Source organism: Balaenoptera physalus (genome assembly GCF_965194825.1).
Source record: "Balaenoptera physalus genome assembly, chromosome: 1".
NCBI classification, from domain to species: Eukaryota; Metazoa; Chordata; class Mammalia; order Artiodactyla; family Balaenopteridae; genus Balaenoptera; species Balaenoptera physalus.
Window position 1 is genome coordinate 39,141,423 of NC_138882.1, and position 17,637 is coordinate 39,159,059.

A 17,637-nucleotide genomic window follows, 5' to 3' on the forward strand; every position below is an offset into this window, starting at 1 on the left:
GTTATAGATTCCCTTTTAAAGGAAAAGTATATATATATACATATATATATATATATCATGAGAATGCATGCCACCCCAGTTTGAGAAACACTGCCGCAGGCAATAAGCAGGGGAGCAGTGGGAGCACGCTTTCCTCAGGTTTAAAGCCCTACACTTAGCAGTGTCCGGCCCATCCTGAGAAGGAGCTTGTCCGGTAGCCGTGGAGCTGTACTCGCTTGGCAGCATGTGTACTAAGATAGCTGTGGTGGGACTTCCTTGGCAGTCCAGTGGTTAAGACTCCACTCACTCTTCTAATGCAGGGGGTGGGGGTTCGATCCCTGGTCAGGGAAGTAAGATCCCACATGCCGTGCGGCGTGGCCAAGAAATAAATAAATAAATGAAGTGAAATGAAAAAGATAGCTGTGGAACTGAGTTGAAAGCGATTGATCAGATCTGTGTTTTATAAACCTTGTAAAAGGTTCTCTGACAACAATGAGGACCCCGGCTCCGATTGGGTGTAGGGGTGGTGAAAGCTCTTGCAATACCACAGGTAAGACACAATCAGAACTTGAATTACAGCCAGCGTGGTGGGAATGGGGAGGACTTATTAAAAGACATTTCCAAGGTAGACTCTGAGGGCAGTTTCACTCCATGCTCCTGCGGAGGGCAGGAGTTCCTCTAGCTGTGGTTTTCTCCCTCCCTTCTCCCCACCCCCTCCTAATATTCGCCCTTTTTGTCTTCTTCCTCCCCACCAACCCCCCAGCTTCCTGTTTTTAAGAAAAATAGTCTCAGATTTTTCAGTTAACAGCTCTTGCTTCCCCCAAAACAAGACAATTCAACCCCCTACCCCTCCCTTGGAAAGCTCAACTTCAATGAAAGGACAGTCCCAGACTGCAGTACTTGGGAAAAGTAAGTGGAAGAATGTGGCCGGAACAGGGACTCCGATATTCAGCCAAGTTCAGGCCTTTATTTTTTTTCCATTTGGCCTCCATAATTTGAATCTCCAACTTCACATGCAGAGAAGCTCACCACAAACTCCATTAGAACACCAGAGATCAGCTCCCTCTGTTGCCTCCACCTTCAAGTTGACTTTGGGCCTTTTGGATGTGACAGGCCCTGGGGCACGGCAGAGACTCCTGAGCTGGGTCCAAGCTTCAGAGCAGAAACAGTTCGGGCAGTAGAGAAAGTGAGCCCTCAGTATGGGGCAATACAAACCCAGAGCAGGGCACACGTGGGTTTTAAGTTCTGCAAAGTGGAAATGAGATCTTAAGATGACAGCTCAGTGGGCGATTGGCTGCAGGCCCTAAGCAACCTCTAGTAGAGCAGAGAGATGAGAAGTGGGCTGGTGCTTCTGCGGTGAGGCGGTGGTGTTTCTGGAGAGCAGATCAGAGGCAGGGGAAAGCCAAGCAGAAGCAGGAGCTGAAGCCCTCAGACCGGCACCAGGTGTGTATGGCCTCCACCTTGCTCCCTTTTACAACCGGGGGTACTATGCTCTCTGAACCCTGGGTTCCTGGGATGCAACTGCCGAAAAAGGTCCACAACTGGCCTGTAAAAAGTGCTTCTTCTCCCATACTGTACCACTGGGCTTCATGTGGGGAGAGCTGGGGCTCAGACCAGGAAACCACATGCCCCATTTGCAACAACTTGGCTGCAACTTTCCTGCCTGCCTTGGGGAGTCTGGGCAGGCAGAGCTGTGGGTCAGAGATGTTTTCAAGCCCCAGACTTGGGTGGCCCTTCGTCTCCTCTGAAGAGGCTAGCCTGAATTGTCTTCTGTTACAACGTGAATGGAAAAGTAATCTGGGGTGTGGCTAAAACACAAAAACAGTTGGAAGAGGCAAAAATACCAGATAAAAACCATACTAAGGAAGGAGAAGGGAGCTACCCAGAGAGGGTAGGAGACGGGGGAAACTGTAAGAATATTGCCTTGGGCTTGTTTGTTTTCTTCTGAAACTACCGCAAGATAAACTGTCAAACTTAGTGGGTTTGATTGCATCCTGCAAAGGAAAATACAGAGTCAGACGATCTGAACCCGGAGCTGCGGTACAGGTGGAGGGGGTTGATTTCAGGACCTGTGGATTAATAGTGAACAGGCCATGTAGGGGAGTAACTTTTCCCAGTTACTCCGGAGCCCAGAACAGTGGAAGTCTTTGTCCCTCTGTTCTATCTGTCCCAAAGCCCTGTGGTTATTGTAGATGCCAAATCCTGACTCTCGGCTCTCTTGCCAGACATTATGAAAAACATTAATAGCAGGAGGCACTTTGAAAAATTATTTTTGGCAAAGCCTTTCGCTTTTGCAAGGCCCCGCTGAGGAATACAGGATGGAAAACGGGTGGAGGCGCCCCCTGGCTCCCAGGGTTAGAAGAATCAGTCAAACAAGATCAAAACAGGAGCTGTGAGATACCACTTCCTGCCTCTCCCAGGTGCCCTGAAACTCAGTGAGGGGGACAGACCTCAAAACAGAGGCTCCTCTGCCCTCTGGCCGTTACAGACCAGAAACGTTGTAAGGGTTGGAAACGTCCAAGCCGCCCGACGGAGAGGGACCGTGGCGTCTCAGGCCTGAGGAGAAATGTAATTTCTAGACCTCACAAGCATCCCACGGGGCCTGGTTGGAAAAGCCAGCGAAAGGATATGAGAACCGGTTACTGCTAAAGAGACCCATGGCCTTTTCTCTGGGAAACTGGCTCTCATCCATGGCACCTCCCCGCCCTCACCTCCTCACACACACAACCTTAAATCAGACTCAGGACTGGAGGGACAAAACCCCTACCTGGGAAAAAGGAAGATGTCTACAGGTGGAGGAAAGAATAAGGGAGCAAGGAAGCTGTCAGCTGCTCAGCAGAAATACTGAAAAACTGAGAAACAGATAACGGGCCTTCCTGCCTGCCTTTTGCCACCCCCGCCCTTGAGATTTACATCCCTCTTGGAATGTCCAAAATGCCACTAGACAGACCCAGCTCGTGAATAAATAGCATGTGGCTTTCTTGGAGGTCCTCTTACCACCACCGTCACTACCACACACACATACACACCCTGCCTTAATATCCCTCCTCCTTTTCGTGCTTTCTTAAAGAATTTCTCATCTTGAGTCGTGTGTGTGTGTGTGTGTGTGTGTGTGTGTGTGCACGTGTGTGCGTGCGTGTGCGTGCGTGTGTGTGTGTGTGTGCATGTGCAGGGCAGGGAGGGGACTGTATTCGTTTGCTAGGGCTGCTGTAACAAAGTACCACAGACTGGGTGGCTTCACCAACAGAAATGTATTTTCTCACAGTTCTGGAGACTAGAGGTGTGAGAACAAGGTGGCGACAGGGTTGGTTTCTTCTGAGGCCTCTCTCCTTGGCTTGCAGATGGCTTTCTCCCTGTGTCCTCATATGGTCTTCCCTCTGCATATCTTGATGTTCAAACCTCCTCTTCTTATGAGGACACCAGTCATATTGGATTAGGGCCCACCCTAAGGACCTCAATTATCTCTTTAAAGAACTTATCTCCAAATACAGTCACCTTCTGAGGTACTGGGGATTAGGAGGTCAACGTATGAACGTTGGGGGGAGGTTAGGGGGACATAATTCAGCCCATAACAGGGGGTAAGGGAGGGATGTGTGTTCCCCCTGGGAGGGGAGACCCCTTTAGTCCTATTGGCCTTTAGAGGTAAAGGGCCATGTACTAGACTGAGAGGAGGTGAGGAGTACAGAAGTGCCTGGACAGACAGGGGAGAGAGGTAATGAAAGAAGAAAAGGAGAGCTTAGAAGCTTTCCTTCAAATGGGCCCCTGCTATGATACCCTGAGCCATTTGATACAAAACCTCAAGGTACACAGAAGACTTTGGGGGCCAGTCTGATTCTTCCTTCTCGTATTACAGAGAAAGAGGAAAAGATCCTCTTCTTTCCAAACATCCTTCATCATCTCTCCCCCTCTCTACCTCCTGAAAGAGCTCAATTCCACAAACACTGTTTATTCTAGGCAGTAGGCTGGGAATACAGAACAAAACTCTTTGCATGCTATATTCTGGCCCAAGCTGTATTCTGGCTAACTCATCCCATTTGCTCCAGGGCCAGCTTAATGAAGACAAATTGAAGGGCAAACTGAGATCTTTGGAAAACCAGCTGTACACCTGTACCCAGGTAAGCATTCTGGAGGACACTTCTAGTCCAGGAATCTAGAATTAAGGGAGAGAATGCTAGAACCTCAAGCGTACTCTCTAGAAACAAACATCACCTGCTAGAGATTAATGCACCCATCCGTACTCACCCAGTTCTGGCCTTTAACATTTTCACTTTGGTCTCCAATTCACCAAAACACTATCTCCATTCCCCTCTCCCTTTCTCCTGGTGTCCTTCACTTTGCACCCTAGGAAAGGAAGCCCAGCACTAAGCACTTTGCCAGCTCCAGGGGGACCTTAGAATACCTGGAAACGTAGGGAGAGGCCCTCGGTAAAGATTCAGCTCACCTGGATAGAAATTCATAGGCCCTAATATTTGAACAGATGAGTTGGATATTACAATGAAGTCTCGCAAAATGATTTTCATCCCATGGGCAACTTTTATCTAGCAGCAATCCCTGGGAGAAAGTAAAAGACTGTGACTCCTGGCTTTCTGTGGCATTGTTATCCAGCTCTGGTAACCTCTTGATTGGCCTGATCTTGGATTATATGAGATAGAAAAAAGTCAGTTTTCACACTCAAGAAATGATAGATTTCTGACAGGCAGGGAGATAAGTCAAGAGAACGAGATGGACTGGTCAGACTGCTCCCACTTGATGTTAGGAATATAAGGTGGCCATGTAGTTAGAATTTTGCAGGCGAACATAGTCTATATAGTCTATGGGTTTGCAGATCCACAACTTTTATTCTTTCAGTAATGCCAACCAAGCTCATAAGAGACTGACATATAATCCAGAATACCAGTCTACTCGTTTTCAGTGGGGGATAAAGCTGGCCAGTGACCAGCATGGTTAAGTCCAATAACCTGGACATAACCATGTATGATCTCAACCAGTAACTCCTGTATCTGGTTTCTAATGACAATTCCAAGAACATAAGACCCACTCAACATTTAAATCCAAATTTTCAGATGATTCCAAAGCTAAATGGAAATGATTTCATATTGAACTCTAAATTTGCATTATCTAGACTATCTCTTACCCAGTTGGGTAACCCAGAATCGATAGTAAAAGGCTCCTGCTTTCCCAAAAATCACAGGGCATTAAAATGAAAAGCACTGGAAGGGCAAGACCCCCAGTGAATTTGCAAAGCTGCTCTTGTGTCTTTTTCTTTTTGATCTTGAAGCCAGGAGAAATTCTAAAAATACAAATGTACTAATTTTTAAAACTTGACTTTACTGAATATTGTTCAGATCCCCAAGCCTATAAAAATAATTTTATTTTTTAAAAAATGCTCCCTGCCTCAAAGGAGTTTACAATCCCTTAAAGGAGACAGATGAGTCAATAGATTAGAAATATAGATACTACGTGAACACCAGTAAAACTACCTAATCCATAAAGAGAAGGGGGGTAGGTATGATTGGACAAGTTTATCAGAATTTATGATTCTAGGGCTGAATCTTGAACATGGGTAGAAGTTAACCAGGTGAAAAGTGTGGGTCACGATACCCTAAGTAGAAGAAGCTTTATGGGCAAAGGCAGAGGCTGAAAAGCACAGTGCTTAGGGGACCTACAAGCAGTTCAGCTTGCGTGGAGGCAGCATGAGATGAAAGCCTGGGCTTGTAAGTAGGAACCATGCCAAGGAGTTTGGACCTGATCCTTAGAACACTGAGAACCACTGAGAGATTTAAGCAGGTTGTGACGTGATCAAATTTAAATTTTAGAAAGAACCCTCTAGCTGCAGGACTGAAAAGGGTTTGAAGGGAGGCAAGGCATGAAGATAATATATAGTCTCTATATAATCCATATAATAGTATTACTAGGGTCTGAACTAAGGAGGTGGCAGTAGGGATAGAGGATACAGATACGAGCTGTTAAAGACGTTGACTTGACAAAGCTTGATGATGAACTGATTCCTTGGAGAAGGTGAGAGAGAAATCAAGGATGATTCCCTGGTTTAGGGTTTGGGAGACTGGGAGGGTGGTGATGCTGGTCACTGAGATAGGAGCAGGTTTAGAAAGATGATGTCCCTTTGGAAATGTTGGATTTCAAGTGCCTGTGGAAGGCCTAGGGGAGAATGCCCAGCATGCCCAGGGCAGTTTATTATCCCCACTCACCTCTCACATCACCTGAAGGACTCTCCCTGTCTGCCTCCAGCCTGGAAGAAGGTCCACCAGATTACTGACATCTCTGCCCTGTGGGCAAGGACCCATTTCTTTTCATTTCTGTATCCCTGCTCAGGCTTTAGCACACAGTAGCTCAATGTGTATTTGTTGAATTGCCTCCAATTTACAGAAATACACTCCTTGGGGAATGAATAAGGTGCTATTAGAGATGGAAGACCAGAGAAACAGCTATGAGCAGAAGGCCAAGGAGTCACTGCAGAAAGTGCTGGAGGAGAAAATGAGTGCAGAACAGCAACTGCAGAGCACACAGGTGTGGGGACGCTCCATAATCCTTGGGGCTGGGAACCCTGGGGCGGTCTGGGTGGCAAGGGAGCCAGCTGCACGACTCCCTGGATCCCCCAAGGCACCACCCTCTCCTCTGATCTCCCTCAGCGGTCCCTGGCTCTGGCCGAGAAGAAATGTGAAGAGTGGAAGAGCCAGTACGAGGCTCTGAAGGAGGACTGGAGGGCCCTGGGGACCCAGCACAGGGACCTGGAGAGCCAGCTCCACGTGCTTCAGTCCAAACTGCAGGTACCAGGCCCTGGAGGTAGGGAGGTGGGGAGGGGAGGGAGGTGTTGACAGCAGTGATAAGAGAAGCTGCCGCTGGGCAGGGGGCCCCAAAGCTAATTTTGAGTTTAGCAAGGATGTCTGCACTGCTCATGCAAATGACCTAAGTGTTCATTGAAATGACATCATCCAAATGCAAAGGGCTGGGCTGGAAGAGTCATCAGCCTACTGTCATACCCCAACCCACTCTCTGCACCCCATCCCAGCAGGGCATCCAGTTCAGAAATGCCCACTACTGGCGGAGAACAAATGTCACCAGTTTACTTACAGTTTGAGTATCATTTAACACATCTTGCCAATGTGTTTTTTAAGCCATTACAGTAGACCCTTGGCATTCTCAAGGGTTCCATCATTTCCAATCCGTGTTTACCTTGGAGAAGTTAACTAACCTCCTAAGCCTCAGTTTCCACATTGGTAAAATGAGGATAATAATGGTACCTCTATCATAAGATTTTTGTGAGGATTAGGTGAGGAAATCCATGCAAAGCACTTAGCACAATGCCTCGCACATATAAGCTCTCAATAAATATTAGCTATTGTTTTTCGCAGATTTTACTTACTTGGTTTGGAATTTCAAGGACCCACCTCAAAAGTGTCTCTTTATACTTTTACTGAAGCTGGGATCTGAGAATCCTAGTGTGTGCCAGTTCTAGAAATAAGATCAATTAAGTGTGAAAGTTGTTTTCATTTGTTTGATTTGTTATGTTTTTTAACAACCTAAACCTTAATGTGTGGCTCTAAGGTGAGCAGGGAGAAAGGGGAACATTTTGAGTGATTGTAAAGAATTTGTTGGGGGGATGGTGGTCCAGATATCAATGTGTTTGAGTTTTATATACAATATCCTATTGTTAGCAATGAAGAAGAGTGCAACTCTAGTTCAAAGTCATTAAAAAGACATTTGTAAGTCCCTTATTACCTCGAGCAGTTTGTACTCATTGACATCATATTTTTTTATAAAGAATTAATGTTCCAAATGTAGAAAAAGGAAGAACAGATCAGACAGAGGAATGGGGGTTAAAAACATTTAAGATTTATCTATAGATTTCCTTTCAAATCTATTAAAAAAAAAAACCTTAGAATTTATTTGCTTCTCGCTTTTTTTTGCTTCTCACTTTTTATAGTCTTATGTACAAATTATTCTTATATTGTTCTTTAATTTTTTATTTTAAAAGGCAAAGAATTTCTCAAAGGACATTAAAATTCTTTGTTTTAAAAAAAAAGCCCATTTGTTTAGAAACAGCAAGTGAGTCGTCTTATCACAGGAGGGAACCTCGCTGGGCGCTGCACCGCAGCCACACCCCACCCACTGTCCTCTTCCTCGAATCACCTACAAGGCAACTCTCCTGAAGGCCCTTTTCTTTTTAACCTTAATTCGTTGTGAAAAATGATCCTACCTGCACCACGCCCCACCCCGGATAGCGTGAGAATGAGAAGTAAAGACAAAGTGAAGACATCTAGAAAAGTGATGATTCAGTATTCCTTAATTTGGGCAGTCACCCAAATGTATCCCTTGTGAACATCAAAAATCGAATGCACTGTTTGTTTTAAGCATGAGGAATAGAGCAAGGCGAAGAATTCTAAAACTTTTCCTATTTTTCCATTTCCCTAAGACTCCTTCTAGCTCTAAAATTCCACAATTTTCTACAGTTTTCCTCTTCCTTGGGAATCTGCCACCCACCTCCACCCTAGCACTGACCTGCTTGTGTCCACCCCTCCTCCTCCTTCCAGGGAGCAGACAGTAGAGACTTACAGATGAACCAGGCCCTACGACTTCTGGAGGACGAGCACCAGGAGCTACAGGCCAAGATTGAACGCCTGCAGGGGGACAGGGACCTGTGCAGCTCGGATACCCAGCACCTACAAGGTACCCTTCTCCTTGGAGGCCTCTGGCTGAAGCAGCCCAGAGAAAGGAAGCTGGGTGGAAAGGCTTCAGTCTTTCACTTGTTTGTTTGGTTGACTTGGCGATTTCATTTGACTTTGAGAAAAAGTCAAGGCTGTTTTAATCATCCAAGACTGAAAGGATCTAGCCCATCCCTCTAAGCCAGAACACAGCAGTCACGTGTCAAGGCCGCATTCCTAATTTAAAGGGAAAGGTCAGTTGAAACAAAAGGCATGGTGAAGGTTTCCCAGTCACAGCCTCTGTCAGCTGAGAGAGGACCAAATTATGTGCACAAATAACCCTTAATTCAGCCCACTGTTGACGCAGATGAAATCCCAGGTAGTCGGCTTCTGGTTCACCTCTTCCAAACTGGGACAAGCAGAAGAAAGAGCAACTTGCACTTGACACTTGTCAGAGGCCATGGGCAAGACAGCATCTGTTACTAATTTCCAGCCTCAGGGGTGAGCTCATTAAGTCTTAGGTTCTTCTATTTTGGTTTGCATTATTTCATTTTCAGATCAACTAAAGAGGTCAGAGGAGGAGAAACTCGCCCTTGTGACCAAAGTACAGCAGTTGCAGAGTAAGTCCCCTTTCCAGATTCTGAAAGTAGCACAGGTGGCTTTTTGGTGTTCTTGGGGCTCCTGCCCCACGAAAGGCACCCAAAGGAGGGATGGGGAGCCCGGTCCTTGGCATCTCCTCTACCTCTGCATTTTCAGACACTCTTCTTGTGCAGTGAGGTCATTTACAGCTCTTCACAAGTTCCACATTAGCCTCTGGGTTTTTTTGTTTCTACTTTTCTCCACCATGTTCTCTGACAACCACCTGCATTTCCCCCAGAACGGCAGATTTCAAAACGTGTTGAGTTTTCTAAAGTAGTTCTTATTTTATATATTCTAATTTATTATGTACATATGTCACATAGACCTCTGTCACTAGGAATGGTTCAGAAAATAAGCTCACACTACACATGCCTCAGTCCACTTCAAAATTACATGTTGAGGCCAAAGAGGAAAAGGGACATCTCAGAAGAAAAGCCGGCAATTTCTGAAAATCTGGAGAACCTGATTCAATTAATAGCTCTGCCGGTTGCCCAACACCTTAACCTCTGACACCCTGACAGAGAAGTTTCATGCAAACAGCAATGAATATGAAAACAGCAAGGCAGCCACAGGGGTAAGGGAAAAAGAACACCAGCAGAAGCCGGGCTCCTACACAGCGGGAGCTGAATGGGCAAGTCACTTCAAAATCATGCCTTTATTTATTCAATAAATATTTATTGAGCCCCTACCAAGTGCCAGGCACCCTAGATACACACTGATGATACAGTAATGAACAGACCTGGCACGGTTTCTTCCCTAACAAAGCTTACATTCTAAGGAAACACTACAGTGGACTACGGAGTTTCTATGAACAAATATGTGTCAGGTATTAACAATGGCTACAGAGAAGAAAATAAAGCAGGTTAAAGAGAAAATAGTTGCTATTTTACACAGGGTCATCTGGGAAAGTCTTTCTTCTAGGGTAACATTTAAGCAGAGACTTAAATGTACATGGTAGGAAAAGACATAAGGATGGTGTGTTCATAACACAGCACCACAAACTGGGTGACTTAAAGAACAGACGTTTACATTCTCATAGTGCTAGAGGCTGGAAGTCCAAAATCAAGGTGTCAGGCAGTGTTGGTTCCTTCCGAGGGCTCTGGGGGAAGGATCTGTTCTACATCACTCTCCTTGTTTTAGAGATGGCTGTCTTGTCCATCTCTTCACACGTCTTCCATCCATCCATGTCTGTGTCCAAATTTCCCCTTCTTATAAGGATGTCAGTCATATTAGGTTAGGGCCCATTCTGATGTCCTATTTTAACTTGATTACCTCTGCAAAGAACCTGTCTCCAAATAGGGTCACATTCTTAAGTACTGGGAGTTAGGGCTTTGACATATGAATTTGTGGGGGGCGGGGGTGGGGGGGAGACACAGTTCAACCAACTACAGATGGGAACACAATCATTAAGGTTCTAAGCAAAGTTCTGAAAAGATACTCTTCGCAGTAAATATGCTAGCACAGAAAAGTTCCTTGTGTTTTCCAACAGGTCTGCTTCAGAATCAATCCTTACAGCTTCAAGAACAGGAGAAACTCTTAACAAAGAAAGGTCAGCAAATTTATTTCCACAAATTCTAAGATATTGCTCTTTCCTTGTCCGCCTAGAGACAGAGGGATGGACTACATGACCTCTTGGAGTCCCACCCAGTTCTGGGAGTCTATTAGGTCAGGGAGCTAGAGGAGCATTTTAAGGACTCATCACTGGCTCTGATAATACTTCAGTTAGCCTCCTATCCTGAGAGGTATATAAACTGTGAAAAGGATTTCTACTCCCTCTGAAAACATATGTCTGTATTGAATATTTCAATAAATTGATTTTGAACTCAGGATTTTACGTTAATTTTTACCCTTAACTTTCCAAACCACATCCAGCTCCCCAAGTAGAAACCACGTCACATGCCACAGTCACCTCACTCCCAGCCCTCAAGTCTGCTGCCTTAGCGTCCTGAGAAGAATTCATCATACATCTGGAGGGGCAAAAACTCCTCATTTATCCACTGCACATGGCCCTGTTTTGTCATCACAGTCACTGGGTAAAATATAAAGAAGGAGTTATTATGCCCACATAGGATGGATAAGAAAATGAAGGTAAATGAAGATCTGTGGTCACACAAATTAAGGACACAGCTTTGACAACAATCCAGAATTTCTGACTCCCAGTCCAGGGCTCTCTTCACCAAGATGCAGACTGCCAGGTGGCTGAAAAACCATCTTTAACTACATGAAGATGAGTTATGTGACTGCCATTCTCATCTCATCATTTTGAAACAAGGACAGAAGGAAAATGAAGTTATACTGAAGCATCCAGCAAACCTCCCAGACTAAAAGATGTGACAGGCAACCAAAGACACTAAATTAATAAGTATTTTCTAAAAGTATCTGGCTTTAGACAGGACTAGAGATACAGAGAAAAGTAAAATGCCAACCCTGCCCTCAAGGGGCTCAAATTCCCGCTCTCTGTCCAGTCTGGGCAGGGTCCCAATGGATGTTCTTTAAAAGTCAGAGAATTGCAATCCACACAGTCTGGCCAGGGACAGGCCCTTCCTTATTCCCTCCCGCCTAGGGGTTCTCTCAGTGTGTAGGGGCCATTCCTCAGAGGTATGGGCCTCACTATCACTGCGAATCTGGCTGATTTTTTAGATCAGGCTTTGCCTGGGTGGAGTCCAAAGCCCTCCCATAACGAAGTGGAGCCTGAGGGTCCAGGGAAGGAGAAAGACTGGGATTTCAGAGACCAGCTCCAAAAGAAAACTTTGCAGCTCCTGGCCAAGGAAAAGGAGGTGAGATGGTGACCTCAGATAGTAAGGGGCTCATCCTACAGTGATAGGGAAACTGCTGGGAGGCAGCCAGACAACAGGCATTTCAGAGCTTAAGTTGTGATTGGATGCCTGCAGGTATTCATTTAGGCCTGAATAAAACGTCTTTGCTTTTGGGTTAACTTGTCAATCTTTTCTCTTATTTATACCAACTCTTATTCAAGGTTTTACTAAAGAGTTACTTTTCAAAAAGTCAACCTAAACTCAAACACATTTAACAAACACATTAACTCCTCAAATTTTGTCCTACATTGAGTATCTTAAAACTTCATACAGTGTCTTTTAAATAACAAAACTCTTCCTATCTGCATACTCACAGAAATACGTAGCTCCAGAAGTGTTCACATGCAACTAGTTCCCAGCAAAGAGACTTGCACTAAGATCACATCCAGGTTGCGTGTGCTGTAGGAACTTCATTTTTGTGTGTCTCCATTTACAAAGCACTGGCACATACAACTGTCACACATGTATAATATATAATAATATGCATTATAATCAATCACTTAAATGAACACATTACAAATAAACTAGGTGAGACAGTCAGAAGGCAAACTGAAAGCTCTGAGAAAAGCTGGGAAGGGAGGATGGAGGTAAAAATTCCAAATGAATGACAGGGTAACTTACACAGGGCCCTCTCCCCTACCTGGGCTCTGTCCCTGACAGAACTGTCTTGATGACCTTGGTGGTGTTCTCCCCTCTCCCCGCACAGTGCAGAGAACTGCATTCAGAATTAGACAACCTCAGCGATGAGTATCTCTCCTGCCTGCGTAAGCTGCAGCATTATCGAGAAGAGATGAACCAGAGCCAGCAGCTGCCTCCCAGAGTAAGAGGGTCTATCCTCCCATACAGCCCTAGGTGATGGTGGGACGATTCTTCCTTTAGCCAAATCTTGCCCATAAAATTGTTCAGCCCATGCCAACATCTGACCAGCCTGCCCCAGCTTGGTTTATACTGTACTGAGAGTATAGCAACCATGGAAAGAAACACTGGCTCATGCCTCCAAGCCTAATTTTCATGGAACGCCTGAGCCTGAAGGGAAAAACTTACTACTAGCTAAAGTATTAAATGGTGTTCTTTTAGTCTGTTATGAGCATAGTGGCAAGGACAGAGTGATGAGAAAAGGAATATAAACAGAATACAATTTTGCTGAGTTATTTTCCACTTTTGAGTATTCATATCAGTATTTAAGTACCTGGCCCCTGCTGGCTGTGGTTCGCTGGGCCAGTGACCACTGGAGAGTGGTTTTACCCCGAGGGAGGTGGCAAAGTGAGAGAGACAGAGATATAAAAAGCTTTTTCTCCTCCACCAACCCAACGTTTTCCACTGGGCTAGAATGGGAAGAAGGAAGATTATTTTTGCCTGCATCTTCTCTGACCAACCCATGGCTTCTTTCTCTTCTCTCCCCCTCCCTCCTCACAGAGGCAATGTGGCCGATGGCTCCTGATGCTGATGGCACTGATTGCTATAGCAGTGGCAGTGTTCCTGGCCAATAAGGACAGCCTGAAGCTCTGAATAACTGGTGACAGCTGCCTTGGGTGAAAATCAGAAGCAAGAAATTCAGTAAAAAACTCAGGTCTGGGTACTTTAATGTGTGGGTTTTTCCAACTCAACTGAGATTTCTGACTCTCATTATTTTTTTAACCTGCTGTAAAAATAAACAAATAAACTTCACCTGATGGCCTCTATTCCAGAGAACTCTGTTTATTCCTGAAGCATCCTGGTCTACTCTCCCTAGTCCAGTTCAGCATAAAAATGGCAAATTTATTACAGCATTCTTCCCTAGTGTCCTCGAGATGCTTGGAATTGGCACTTGAGATGATTCCTATTTGCCATCTCTGACCGAGAGCTGATCATTTACCGAGCTCCTTCTACACAGGAAAAGAGTTAAAGTCAGAGGGCCACAGCCGGCAGTGTGACTATCTCAGAGGAGATGCTGAGGCCAGCGAAGTCATTTTGAGTCCTACATCGAGTTCTAAGGTCCTTCTCCCAAGTGTTTAGAATGCCCCTCAAGGATGGGAACAAGCTCTCTGGGACACTAAAGGAATAGAGCAAGAGTGGTGGTTGACCACGTAGCCATGAGATCCGGGCAGTGAACACCCGTAGTGGAGTCTGGGCTAAGCAATTGTCATCCCCCTGGTTCATGTGAAAAGTATAGGGGACAGGATAGCCCAGGAGGATCCCAAACACAGTACAGAGATTCCAGTCTGAGGAACGGAGCCTGCTGCAAGAGACTGCCAGGGATCGGTCCCTCTGTGGCCCCTGCAAATGTGTGATGATCTCAGCCACAAGGGCCTTCAAGTCCTGAAGCTGGTCCAGGGAGCAGACGGAAGGGTGAAGTTGAGAGCTTGAAACATCCACAAAGACTATGGTACCAAGCAGCACCTGCTCCAAGTGCCGACACACATGCTCAGGAAGGACAATCAGGCTGTTTTCTCCAATCTCAAGGATGTGAAGTCCCTGGGTCGGGAAGCCCAGGCCCTGCAGCTCCTCCAGATAGCTCTGGAGCTCTGCTGCCCCTGCACAGTTGCAATCATAGAGCAGAGCTGGCTTCAGTCCCCTGGCCACAGCCAGCACCTCTCCGGCTAGATGAAGGCACACAGCTCGGGGTGGGCCTCGTCTCTTTCCCATGCCCAGGGTCTGCTGAGCAGCTGCCACCAGCAGCTGAGGACTTGGTGCTGACATGGGATCTGGCAGCAACAGTAAGCATGGCCTCCTCAACTAGTCACATTTCCCTCCCCTGGGCTGCATCTCTGAGCTCCAGACGCTTGAAGAAGGGCCTAAAAACAAAGCAGTAGCAGGGGATTATTAACACCAGCTAGTGACATACCAGGAAACCTGCCAACAACTTTCCCTTAAGTCTTACAGCATCTTCCAGGGGCCATTTTCCCCTCCCTCTGCTTTGGAATGCTAACCCAGCCCAGACAAGATGGAGTCACCAATGCTATCTGATTTTTTGGTTGACTTGGCCTCCATCAGTCCCAAATTCATGTGTCTTTCTAGCCTACGGCTAGATTTATATTCTCTCTGGCTGAATTTTACCTGTTGTAATTTATTTTCTCTGATTCAAACCTGAAGGAGTTTGGGGCAGAAAGGAAGCAGAGGAGTTTTTGGCAAAATTCTGAGCATTTCACCTAAAACTGCCCTCTGAGATAGAGTTCTAGGTTCCAAATGCACTCTTTTCACTGCCAACTCCCCCTTCTCTTCCCACCAATAGTTGTAAGAATAGCAATCTGATTAAACTAATATACACTAGAATGTGGACTACCAACCATCTCACCGAGACAGAAAAGTAAATAAATGAAATCGGGTAGAATTGCAAGAGGGCTGTATTTTAACTTCTGCTGGTCCCGCCTTCCCCTACTAGTGGACATCCACGGACCCTCGGACTACGGGCTCACCTCAACCCCTACACCGTTTCCTGAGCATAGTATCGTAATTTGTTAAATGAGGTAGAGGTCTCTCTCACACATACATACGTTCTTCTACTTCCGCTGCACGTTCAGGCTCAGGAACTGCTGCCAGTTTCCTGCCCGCTGCCAAGAAAGCCGCTAGGCGCCCGCCCTCCGCCACAAAACTGGAAAGCCCACCCGCGTGGGCAGGTCCTTTACTGCCGGCGGGGCCAGGGTCGGCGAAGTCGATCTATTGCGCATGCCCAACACGTCCCCCGTCCCACCGCCTTCCTTGACGTCACCCAGTCCGCTCGCGCGCCTCGCGTTAGAACTACCGGCAGGGCAGCCCGGCTGCGTGCCGGAAGTCTGGGCGCCTGCGGCCCGGCCCCTTCCGGCCCCTTTCCACTCCTACGCAGATGTGGGCCCCACCCGTCTGCGTAGGAATGGAAAGAGGCGGGAGTGGAAGAAAAGAGGCGGGTGAAGCTAGTAGCCCGCCGCCGCCCTCCCTCGATTCCGCTGCTTGCCCTCCTTCTGTGTTGTTAAGTCCGGTGTCCCGTTTGACCCGGAAGGCAGAAGCAGGGCACTCGACGCAAAAACACGCTTTGATTTGTCTCTGGAGAAATGTACTTTCCCCTCCAAATGAAACTTATCTCAAGACAAGCGACGTGTTTTGCATAATATCCTCACCTGTGGGTGCTGGAAAGTTTTTTGTTTTTTACTTTGACCTACCTAAATCCTGAGAGGCTGAATTCCGAGAAGTGGGTGGACAGGCGTCCTGGCCAAAGTTTGTCATCTCTAAGCAGGGTGTGAAGTGCATGAGTATTTACTCTGAACAAATGTGTGCTAGGTATGCGTCTGGGCGCTGGAAGTATTACAGCGTAGAAAACAGACAAAAACCCCACCTTCTTGGAGCTCAAGTTGAAGAATTCAGTTTGCTGACTTCACATGAGAAATGAGAGGCAGAAGTGCAGAAGCTTTTCAATCAGGTCATTAGGAAGAAAAAGTTATTTCACTGAAAGGTTAACTACCAGTGATATGACTCATACCACGAAGGGAAAGATTTCTTGAGAAAATTCGTATCTGAAGAAATAGCCCAAATTTATTGATACATGGGCAGGGCAGAGGCTAAGGGAACTGCAGTCATCTACACTGGAAGTTTCACTCCTGGCTGTACCTTGGTGGCATCTTCAGACTGTGAAAAGAGACCACTGTAAAGGTGGGGCCAGCCTGGAAGGAGGTCCAGCTTGTAGGGGCTCCCACGCTAACGTTCTTAGCTCAGAGGGAGTCAGAAGCAGAGCAGAAACTAATTTTAGAATTTTTTCCATCCCCATATTTACTTTATTGTCCCATGGTAGTTAGCAATCAGTTTCTGAAATGAAGGACGTATTGAGTTAATGCATTTATTCCAACAATAAATATTTGAGAACATACTATGTACCAGACATTGTGCTAAGGGCTGGCAGCAAAGTCCAAGACAAACAGTCCCTACCTCCAGCAAGTCTGTAGTCATGCAGGACACAAACTGAGCAATTACAAGGGAATTGATTATTCTGAAAGAGGAACAATAGGGTGCTATGGGAACATATAGCCAGGGACCTAATTATGTGGGCAAGGGACCAGTCCAGATCCAACATTTGCCCTCCCAATTGACACCTACAGCTAATCTAGTTTAGTGGGGTGGACAGTGAAGAAAACGAAAAGCTGGTGACACCACCTAACTCTCTTCCCAGTCTTAAGCAAGGTGAAGGCAAGGAAGTAGAAAACACCAAGGGAATGAGTGGTGTAGCCACCAAAGGAGATAGCAGGCCGAGTCTCCAAGAAAGGACACCTGGCATCCAGACCAGAGTAGGAGCACTGAGGGAGATCAGCGGAGAGCCCTGCATGCACTCTGAAAAAGATAAAGAACAAGGAAGAAACTACACTACTGGGTTAAGACCACATAAAACCACTCATCCATTCCTCTAACATATTCATCAGCTTTTCATTACAATCACATACTAAAAGTTCAATCCTTCTTGGCACTTAAGAACACCGTTCTCTACACCCTTTGCCAGCTCACATTTTCTGGGCCCCCATCCAGGTGTACAGCCTGGCTGTTAGCGTCTCACAGAATAAGGGGAAGGGACCAGCCCAGACCCAGCAGTTGCCCTCCCA

At 46.2% G+C, this 17,637-nt stretch overlaps 3 protein-coding genes across 4 annotated transcripts in view; 1 reads left to right on the forward strand and 2 right to left on the reverse strand.

The window, feature by feature from the left end:
- The window catches only part of TRAF3IP3 (TRAF3 interacting protein 3), a 31,525-nt gene extending 17,736 nt beyond the window's left edge, over nt 1–13,789 (forward strand). The window contains exons 8-16 of the mRNA XM_082468818.1: nt 4,023–4,094; nt 6,367–6,507; nt 6,630–6,767; nt 8,532–8,667; nt 9,200–9,262; nt 10,771–10,830; nt 11,922–12,058; nt 12,804–12,917; nt 13,514–13,789. Coding sequence (XP_082324944.1) covers nt 4,023–4,094; nt 6,367–6,507; nt 6,630–6,767; nt 8,532–8,667; nt 9,200–9,262; nt 10,771–10,830; nt 11,922–12,058; nt 12,804–12,917; nt 13,514–13,606 — 954 coding nt within the window. The 3' untranslated portion in view covers nt 13,607–13,789. The remainder of the gene's footprint in view (nt 1–4,022; nt 4,095–6,366; nt 6,508–6,629; nt 6,768–8,531; nt 8,668–9,199; nt 9,263–10,770; nt 10,831–11,921; nt 12,059–12,803; nt 12,918–13,513) is intronic.
- Nucleotides 1–17,637, reverse strand: part of IRF6 (interferon regulatory factor 6) — a 38,046-nt gene that overhangs the window by 2,400 nt on the left and 18,009 nt on the right. The window lies entirely within an intron of this gene.
- LOC309664030 (UPF0739 protein C1orf74 homolog) lies at nt 13,780–15,862 on the reverse strand. Of its 2 annotated transcripts, none has more exons than XM_082468974.1 (2): nt 15,567–15,862; nt 13,780–14,871 (listed from the first exon to the last, which is right to left on the reverse strand). In XM_082468974.1, the coding sequence occupies exon 2, from the start codon at nt 14,774–14,776 to the stop codon at nt 13,985–13,987; it is 792 nt and encodes a 263-aa protein (XP_082325100.1). In that variant the 5' UTR covers nt 14,777–14,871; nt 15,567–15,862; the 3' UTR covers nt 13,780–13,984. The 2 variants fall into 2 exon arrangements, with proteins under 2 accessions (XP_082325100.1, XP_082325099.1); XM_082468973.1 differs by having other exon boundaries at nt 15,571–15,860.